Source organism: Sphaerodactylus townsendi, linkage group LG04 (assembly GCF_021028975.2).
Source record: "Sphaerodactylus townsendi isolate TG3544 linkage group LG04, MPM_Stown_v2.3, whole genome shotgun sequence".
NCBI lineage: Eukaryota > Metazoa > Chordata > Lepidosauria > Squamata > Sphaerodactylidae > Sphaerodactylus > Sphaerodactylus townsendi.
In genome coordinates this window covers 101,849,881-101,859,907 of record NC_059428.1, presented here as the reverse complement: position 1 = coordinate 101,859,907, position 10,027 = coordinate 101,849,881, and the positions used below count along the sequence as shown (strand labels likewise).

The window sequence follows — 10,027 nt, the reverse complement described above, 5'->3', positions numbered from 1 at the left end:
TATGATGTAAGATATTATTTAATTTTAATATTTTTAAAAGAACACTATATAGGTTAAAACACTCTTCGTGAAATTACACAAACATACTTTTTTTGAAATTGCCCTGTTTAGTAAGAGAATACACTTCCTTTTTAAACATGAAGAAGAAATGGTGTTAACATCTTTAAAAGCACTAATAAACAATGATAAACGTCGAACATGTTTTTTGTGTTCAAAAGTACAGATTTTAAAATGGAAACGATAAGCAAGACAAAATTACATGATACACAAATATTACCCTGCAGTGTTTTATACATTTTCGAGTCATTAATGTTGTTGTTTAACTTTTTATCCTGACTTTTAATTCCACTTTTCCTTCATATGGGTCGTGAGGATTATCAGACGTAATTCCAGCACCAACAACTCTGCACACAATGGCTACTTCTTTGTTCAGTGTCACGTTGACAAGTTTCACTGCTACCAACGGATTTACATAGGTAGGCTGAGGTGAAAAGCAGGAACAGTTAGCTCTTCCATCATTTTAAAATTGGTAATAAATCCTTTGAAAAGGAAACCTTGATTGTGAAAAAACCCATACCTGAGCTTTACATCCGTAATAAGGAAAGTAGTGAAGGCTAAAGGTACCATTCGCAGGATAATATTGAACATCCACTGGATCATTATCTTCCTAGTATTTACAGAGAAAGCAAGTGTTAGTAGTAATAAGTTTACGTTTGAGACAGCTTAAGTTTGTTAATCTTCACGGATTTAATTCACCAATCCAGGTCAGTTTTTGGACCTGACAGAATATTTGTAGATGGTATTAGATACATACGGTAGGTACATACACTTGTGGAATATAGAAGCACTAGCGGGCCCGGCCACGCGTTGCTGTGGCTCAGTCTGGTGAAGTGGAAAAGAAAGAAAAGGGGAAGCAAACGGTTCAAACATGTGTCATTGCACAATGCTTGCAAGGGAGGGAAGGGGCAAGGGGCCCCTCGCTCCCCTCCTTCTCTCCTGTTCCCTTGCATGGCACACCGCCACGTCCCTCCCTAATGTTCCCCTTCCACTGCTAGGGCGGGTGGGTCATGTCCAGGTGGCTGACCCTGTCCCACCTTTCTAAGCTCCCTTCCCACTTGCAGGCCAATGAATCACCTAGCTTAAAACCTTCACGGCATGGGAGGCACTTGAGCTATAAAGTTGTGTTCCAAATTTCAGGAGCTGCTTTCTTGGTCCAACAAACCTCCGGACCCTCCCTCACCTCCCCCTTCCTCCACATGGGTGGGCCATGTCCAGATGGCTGGCCCCATCTCTTTCACACCATATGGCTGTGGTTTTCAAGGAAGGCATGGTTGTTTCCCTTGTATCAGAGGGTGTTGCTTTGACGGCCAGCAGATGGCGCTGTTGTGGAACAGAACTGTGGTTCCAACTGTCACAGGTGTGGCATGTACACAATAATTGGCACAGTTGTGACATGTAACTTGCACAACTTGGGAGTGTGTGGAGGCTGAACAGTATGGAAAACCAATTTGGCGCGCTTACTTGTGAGAATGCTAGGACATTTGAAAATTTCAAAGCAACTGGTCCAGTAGTTTGGGAGATTACCTGTCAGCAGAAAAACACACTGATAGATTTATATATATATAGATAAAAGTTTCATTTGGGTTCTTTTGGCTGCTTGCTGTCTTTAGTGTGTGAAAAATAAAGTTGATGTTGGAATAACTTTAAATCGCTTTTCGAGCACTATGCCTGTTTAAAGGACAAATTAATTTCTGGAGTATGTTCTAGACATTTTGATGCAGAGAGGGAGTGAGTGGGAAAATAGCACTGCTGAAAGCAGAAAGGTGGGTGTGATGGATTGTTGCATTCTTAGGAGTTGACAATGAGTTCAAATGGAACTTGAAGGATGGCAGTCAGAAAACTGACAGTTGAAGGAGACTGTTAATGGAGATAGCAGAGTGAACTGCAAGCTGAACACGATTCTCCTCTGGAGTGAGAGGAACACACTTTGGTTTAGGATCAAGTAGGATCCATAACCAGTTATGAAGAGAAATAATAGCTCTAGTGATGAGAGGGTAATCCCTTTGCATTTAAGAACTACTGTTGGAAGAAATTTATGTTTATGAAACTAAGTGCCTGCCAAAAGAAATCCATCACAGAACGTAATAAAAATATCCACACTTGTTTGAACCACCTTGAGTTACAAAATACCTCTTGTATATAACCATCATTAGTTCTTCATTCCCGTTGTTGATAACAGTCTCCATTCATGTCACAAAAGGTGGCTAACATGATTTTTACATTCCCCTCAAAAAGACAAAACCATTTAAAATTTTGCTTTTAAAAGCCTCTCGTGTGCCAAACATTTCTGACATTTCATGGAAAAAAGGGCAGTCCATCATGATGATGTATACATTTTTAAATGTATTTGACACTTATACTTACTAAAGTTGTACAAATCACTCTTGGTGCAGTGCCGTTCCCAGGGAGAAAATTGATAATCTGTAATAAATAGATTTCTTTATTAACGGGTACATTGAGTTTATAATTTAAACACCAGCCTGTGCGCATTTGACTTATGTAAAGGTTCATTACAACTTGTGGCACTAGCTGAGTGCAGTATCAGATATGGTAGGGAGAGTTTCACTTACCTTCACATGTAGGCTCTGCAAGCTTGGAACCTGAGGTGTCTGGCCTTTTTAGCCACTGAAATGTATGAGCCCTTTTAGATATCTTTTAGCTATTGGATGTCCTCTGTTTTTGTTTTTCTTTGCTTGAATGCTGACAGATATGTTATTTGTTAAGACTATTAGTTATACTAGTCAGTGTATTAAGATTTCATTTCAGACAGGCAGTGATCTTAAGATGTTTTTGAGTCTCTTTAGCACCCTAAAGAACTTACTATGAAACAAGCAGGCCCTAAATCATCAGTAAAGATTGCTGCTTTTCAGATGAGAGAAATTAGTAACACAGGTGAACACATCATGCTTTTAAATATCTACTTTGATACTTACTCTGTTCATTTTTATGATTAAACATGGTCTTCCTTCTGAAAACCCAAAAGTGGGATCCGTCAGACCTGAGCAGTCTTCAAGCATCTCTCGTGTAAATTTGCAAGAACACTTTGTGTGGTTTGGAGGGTGGAATGATTTCTGGATGAAGTAGCCTTCCCCAGTACAGTTTATGTTGCCATGTTGAACACTTTTATTGTAAGCTACATGGGTTGATAGAAAAAAAAAGAAGATTATTAACTTTAGGAAGGGTTACAAAAACGTTTTCAAAGCAGGCAACTTAACCAGGGTGCCCTCCAATGAATCCTGTTCCTCCTCTTCCTCACCCCTTTTGGCTCCGTTGTTTTGCTAAATTCCAGAAATTCAAAACATGGGTTTGGGAGGGAAAGCAGTGGTTATCTATTTACAAAGGAATGAGGATGGTAGTCTTAATAGTGGACTCCTAGAGGTGGGGAGGGCGCCTGCAGAAGCACTAAGGCAGCCAACTAGCCATTCTGCTGGCATAGAGATAAAGCATCATAAATCAGAGTAATCCTGATGTACCGCCCAAGTTTGCAGCCCTGCAGCAGTGGCCCACTGGACCCGTGATGTAGGTTCAGTGCAGGTGTGGAAGTGGGCAGCCAGGCAGGTGTGGTGGGAGGTAGTTGGCTGCCTAAGCCATTTCAGTGAGGGAAAGCCCCCACTGCCAGTAGTGGATAGTTACTCCAGCAAAAAAAAACACTATGGATACAGCCCATAAGGTACCATTCATGCAAGCTTCAAAAAATGCAAATGAAGCCCCAAGTGAAACCCAACACATCCAAAAGGTCTGGAAGAGCACCATGGGCACAACCAATCATCTCTCTCATGTAGCAGCCAAATTCCCTTCCCAGCACCAAATTGCTGCCCTCCCCCCCAAAAAAAACCCTTCCAAAAATCCAGCCAGGATGCTCCAGAATGCATTAGAATAGGCCGCTGGCAGGGGATGATGGGAACTGTAGTCCATAACATCTGGAGGGCCGCGAGTTTGACACCTGAATAGGGCACACAGCACAGGACTCAGTCTCAGACGTCCATGCTGGGTGGACTTGGTTCAAGTGACATAGCACTTTGGTGGGAAAAGCACAGAGAGATTGTTTGCCACTACCGGGCAAGCACTTTGTGCATACTCCCAAGGGGAACAGCAAAGTCCATACTGTGTACTGACACGTCTGATTGCAGAACCCTAACAGCTACCTCTTCTCAGGAAGCTCAACCCAGAGAAGTGACTGTGTGTGGTGACAGGTAAGCAAAGGCAGTGGACCCCAACCTGTTTTCCAGTCTCCCTAACATGAGGCCAGTGCTGCCCCAGCGATGTTGCCTCCTGCACTCAAGCCCTGCTTTGCATTCACGTGAAGGGCAGCATGATGTGATGGGCTTGAATGTAAAAAATATATAATGAGCCAGAGACAGACGGGAAAAGAACCTGCCTGGCTCTAGTGTGAACTTTAAAACTTATTTTTAATGAAAATAATTATTATTCATTGTTTTGTTGTTATAATATGTATACTTTGTTGTTGATTAAGAGTTGTGGTTCTGTTATATAAATGTTTTAATTATTTTCATTACAAATAGAGTTTTAAAGTTCACACTAGAGCCAGACAGGTTCTTTTTCCTTCTGTAAATGGGCTTTAATGTACCCAGTCTGGCACTTATGCCTGGGTGCCATTGATGCACAGGTCTCTGTTTTGCTTTCTTGCAGGTGATGATTCAACAGCTAGCGAGGTGTAGTGGTTAAGAGCAGTGGACTCTGATCTGGAGAACTGGGTTTGATTCCCCAGTACTCCACATGAGTGGCAGACTCTTATCTGGTGAACTGGATTTGTTTCCCTGCTCCTACACCTGAAGCCTGCCAAGTGTCCTTGGGCTAGTCAGGGTTCTCAGAACTCTCTCAGCCTCATCTACCTCACAAGGTGTCTGTAATGGGCAGAGGAAAGGAGATTGTAAACCGCTTTGAAACTCCTTACAAGGAGAAAGGCGGAATATAAATCCAAACTCTTCTTTTTCTTCAGGGAGACCTCTGGGTGTGGCCAGTACTGTTCCCTCAGTGTAGAATTATGGACTATAGGGTTGCAGTCAGTGGTCTGGGAGCAGTCATTTCACTCACAAAACAGGGCACATGGTCCCAGGTACTGTCATTCTACTTTGGGACTGGAATTCCAGTTGCAAAACAGGCCCCATCCACTTAGTGGGCTGTCATTCCAGTCCCAGAGCAGCAGTCTATCTCAGACCACAGACCTTCATTCAAAATCTGTTCCCCATTTTTATTGCGATTTTTGTATGCTGAAATTACTATATATTACTATAATATGGGTCAATGCATGTTAGCTGGCATTACTCTATATGGGTCAATGTGTATTAGCTGACATTCTTAGCTCCCATTATATCCAAAGGGCTTTCAAGCCTCTCCCATGGTTTCCAATTGGCAATTTAGTGCATTCTATGACTCCCCCCCTTAGGCTTGCCTGTTGACATGTTCAGAAGGAGGGCATCTTTGGCTCAGGGATCGGCTGCCAAACTGCACTCCTGCTGGTGAGTGGTGGATGCTCCTAACTGGGTACACTCTCCTTGTCTTCCTGAGTCCCTTTCTTGGCAATTGCAGCTTGGGACCTGCTTGGGATTGCTGCCCGTGGGGGATTACTGGGACCCTTGCCTTCTCTGCCAGCTGCCCTGCTATTGTTAGGCAGGACACTATTCCTTTAACCAGGTGGGGGTGTGCACCATGGACACAGCCCTGCAGTCTGTGGACCCACACCTTCCTGCCCTTCAGCTGTGGCATGCGCAGGTCTCAGCTCCTGCTGGCCTGTGATTGGTTTTGTCCACCCTGTCCATCACAGCTCTGCTACCACACAGTATGACCAGTAGGGGATGCAACAGCATTGCTGCTGGGAACGCTGATGTGGCTGCAGCCCTGCAACTCTGCTTTTCAGTCTTTTGCCTGCTTCCTGGTCTCTGACGGAATCCTTAAATAGCAGATTAGTTGCTCCATTATTAGACCAGCACCCAGTCACTGTGGCAAGGGTGCCCTTAGGATTGCACAGTAAAGCTGTTCATGTGCCCATTCTGCTGCATCAGATTCTTTATTGAAACATTCCTATGCTGCCTTTTTCACTGTCCTCGGTGGCTAAAGGCAATTTACAAACCCGCATGCTGGAAAAATTAAAATCAATCCAATTCAATGCTCATTAACTGAATGCCCCCAAACATTTCCATTGGTATCAGAAATTTGTGTCTATATACTATATACTTGTAACTATATATATATATATATTTCGTTACCTGCAAGAAAGTTTTCAAGAGACGTCATGAAACCTTCCCAGGAATTATTGGAAGAGAGGCTGTAATAAATTTCCAGTCCTTTCTCTCCATACTTATCTGGTCGTAATGTCACTCCTTTATTAGAAGAATAACGTTAATTATACAAACATAAAGAAAAAGCAAAGAAACAATTGCGTTATTAGATAACTTGTTTTCATGTTAACTAAAGCCAAATGAATAAAACTTAGTCATGGTTCTCAGCATGTGCAAGAGAATGCACACGCTCCACTCAAATGGGAAACTAGCATATCAGGACCAGGGGTTTTATGCCCTTACTTGTTTGCTCTCCTTGCAGAGAACTTTTTTTTGTGCATACTTTGTCTGCAGATCATTTTTTAGCATAAAGAAAGGTACTAGAAGTGATTCACCTCACCACTTCAAGTCTATGCAATTTCATTGTGGAATGTTTGTGAACCAGCCCCTAGCAAGGAGTCTTAGTGTTTGCAAATGATTAAAAAAATTTCCAACCACAAACATTTTAAACTTTATTTCCAAAAAGTAATTTTAACTGCTATTTTATTTTAACTGTGGAGGTTGTTGAATGAAACAAGCAGGAGCTTATTTCATATTAGCGTGATAATTTAAACCTTTTTTGTGTATTTTCGCATATAATTTATCCCAGAGTCTCTTTTGAGTTTTCTTTGCATCTGTTCTATCTACTATCATTTTATCTTGTTTTAATTTACATTTGCACATAAAAACCTCATGCGCTAAGTTAAAGAAACCTCTGTTTTCCTGCTTTAGTTTCTTTCTCATGATATTTGTCAGAAAAATGAAATTGCATAAAGTATGTTCTCATCAAAACTTTGACTCCTAGACTTTTAAAAATCTAGTACCACTGACAGAAGAAGGTGGAGTTCAGGAGCATTAAAGCTAAAACAGTAAAGCCACAAAAAATCATACATTCAAGTTTACAGAATTAACAATCTGGACAATCCATAGCTTTACAGAATGTGGCCAAGAGTCATGTAGTACCTGGCGATTTTAATCGATCCTGATAGTCCGGTGTGTATGGGTTGAGTGTCTTCATTAAAGAATATATAGAAAGTGCAAACAGCCCAGTCACCACCACGTAGAAAGCAACATAGTAAAGACTGATCCACACTATTAAAAAAACATTAAAATAGATTGCAGTAATTGTGGTTTAAAACATGATATTTAACTATCATCTGATGTAATATGCTCCCTGGTACAATCATGATTTAGAATGGCAGTGAAGTATGCACTACTGGTTATGGATAAAGAGCAAATAGCCAAAATTATATTAAGCCTTTAGAATACTGTAGGCATTCCCAATTTTGTATATTAGTACTAAGCATGAAATGTAGATATCGTCTCCCCTTCCTGTCCCAAAGCAATGTGGTTCAGGAGGAATCCATACAGTATCATTAATGAGATTGAGGACAAACTCCCAATTGTGGTGAGCTGACATGCTAGTCGAATGAAATGTGTAGGATGCAGCACAGAGTCCATTGCATCCTGTAAGAACATAAGAACATGAGAAGAACATAAGAACTAGCCTGCTGGATCAGACCAGAGTCCATCTAGTCCAGCACTCTGCTACTCGCAGTGGCCCACCAGATGCCTTTGGGAGCTCACATGCAGGAGGTGAAAGCAATGGCCTGCTGCTGCTCCTGCTCCTGAGCACCTGGTCTGCTAAGGCATTTGCAATCTGAGATCAAGGAGGATCAAGATTGGTAGCCATAGATCAACTTCTCCTCCATAAATCTGTCCAAGCCCTTTTTAAAGCTATCCAGGTTAGTGGCCATCACCACCTCCTGTGGCAGCATATTCCAAACACCAATCACATGTTGTGTGAAGAAGTGTTTCCTTTTATTAGTCCTAATTCTTCCCCCCAGCATTTTCAATGAAAGCCCCCTGGTTCTAGTATTGTGAGAAAGAGAGAAAAAATTCTCTCTGTCAACATTTTCTACCCCATGCATAATTTTATAGACTTCAATCATATCCCCCCTCAGACATCTCCTCTCCAAACTAAAGAGTCCCAAATACTGCAGCCTCTCCTCATAAGGAAGGTGCTCCAATCCTTCAACCATCCTCGCTGCCCTTCTCTGCACTTTTTCTATCTCTTCGATATCCTTTTTGAGATGTGGCGACCAGAACTGAACACAGTACTCCAAGTGCGGTCGCACCACTGCTTTATATAAGGGCATGACAATCCTTGCAGTTTTATTATCAACTCCTTTCCTAATTATCCCCAGCATAGAGTTTGCCTTTTTCACAGCTGCCATGCATTGAGTTGACATTCCCATGGAATTATCAACTAAGACGGCCAAATCCCTTTCCTGTAGAAGCAGACTAACCAGATGTTCCCTGAAAAACTCATCAGTGCAGGCCCACTCCTTACAGTTTTTGCTGATATTTTTCATGATAACTAAAATTCACTTTCAAATACTGTGCAAGGAAGTTGAGGAGGTAGCTCCAACTATCAGTATCTAGGGCTAAAACAATATCCAAATCAAAATTTGTAATCTTAATAAACGGGTTAAGAATAACATATTGTTTGTGTTGTAATCTGAGGAACAAATATTTAGCTTGCTGTTTTAAAAGGTATGAGATCTAGAACGAGGGCTGGGTGCATTATATCGAATGTTAACTCAATGCATAGTAACGTACTATAATTACACACAGAAATTACATTATCAATACACTGTCTTCCAGAAGCCGGTGGTTAGGAGGCAAATAATAGCACCCTTCTGAAGATAAAGGCCAGATCTTAAAAGCTTTAGGTTCATTATGTTGGGCATAACCAGTGTCAGTCCAGTGTCCTTGGAATAGACAGTCCCTGTGCTATATCATATGGAACTCTTCTGAGTAACAAAAGATTTGCCGCACAGCATAAAAACAATTCCAAGCTTCCCTGTAGTAAATAGAAGTAGTTGTGATTCTTTTGATCCTTGAATTTTCCACAGTTTCTCATATTGCTTCGTCCACAAACCCTTTTTAATAGTTGTGCTTTTTATTTGTGAATCACTCTAAGTGATTTTTAAAGTCGTATGCACCAAGGCAGTTAAACTTATAAAACAGGTTTCAACGCAGTATTTAGGTTTTTCAGACTTACACCATCTTGGTAACTGATTTTTTTTAATCCTATAAGTCACATTAACCATTTATCAAATTTTGTATCGTGTAGTAACATAGTAAATGAGCACAGTAGCACAAAATTACCAATATTCTCTGCTCTAAGTTCATGATCACATACCCCAATTAATCAAGGTTCTTCCCATTAACTGTCCAGTATCTGGGTTCCACACAAAACGCCCAAAATTTTCCATTCTTTGGCTGCAAGTCTTCTTTTCATTGAAAGTTGCCATTTTCCCCCTTCCTGCAAACAAGTCCTTTTAGAAAGCAAGTACTTCAGATGATACCCAAAGAAATGGTCAGGTAACCCTTTTCAATTTTATAGTCTTTCCTTCTGAATGTCATCCAGGTTACATTCATTATCAGTCAAAGATATCAAGCCAAGGTAACTATTGTTCTTTTAAATAACTTGATAAGCAAAAACATTCAAGTGGGTACAAAAAAACCTTCTATCAAATGTCCTTTTACTCTTCGTGTTGTGTATTTTGCACAGAACTTGTGATGTGCCTTTATCAAAGCAGTTAACATTTAACAACTACCCTGGATAACCCATAAATACGGCACCTGCTCTGTTTTTGTACTATTCATTTTGACGTAAATGT

The 10,027-nt window shown here is 40.9% G+C and overlaps 1 protein-coding gene across 1 annotated transcript; it reads right to left on the bottom strand.

Moving 5' to 3' along the window:
- Positions 1-319: 319 nt before the first annotated feature.
- ATP4B (ATPase H+/K+ transporting subunit beta) lies at positions 320-9,658 on the bottom strand. Its single transcript, XM_048494107.1, has 7 exons — positions 9,547-9,658; positions 7,302-7,430; positions 6,288-6,401; positions 2,994-3,193; positions 2,425-2,481; positions 578-667; positions 320-481 (listed from the first exon to the last, which is right to left on the bottom strand). Exons 1-7 carry the CDS (start codon positions 9,656-9,658, stop codon positions 320-322), a joined length of 864 nt encoding a protein of 287 aa, XP_048350064.1.
- Between the last annotated feature and the right edge of the window lie 369 nt (positions 9,659-10,027).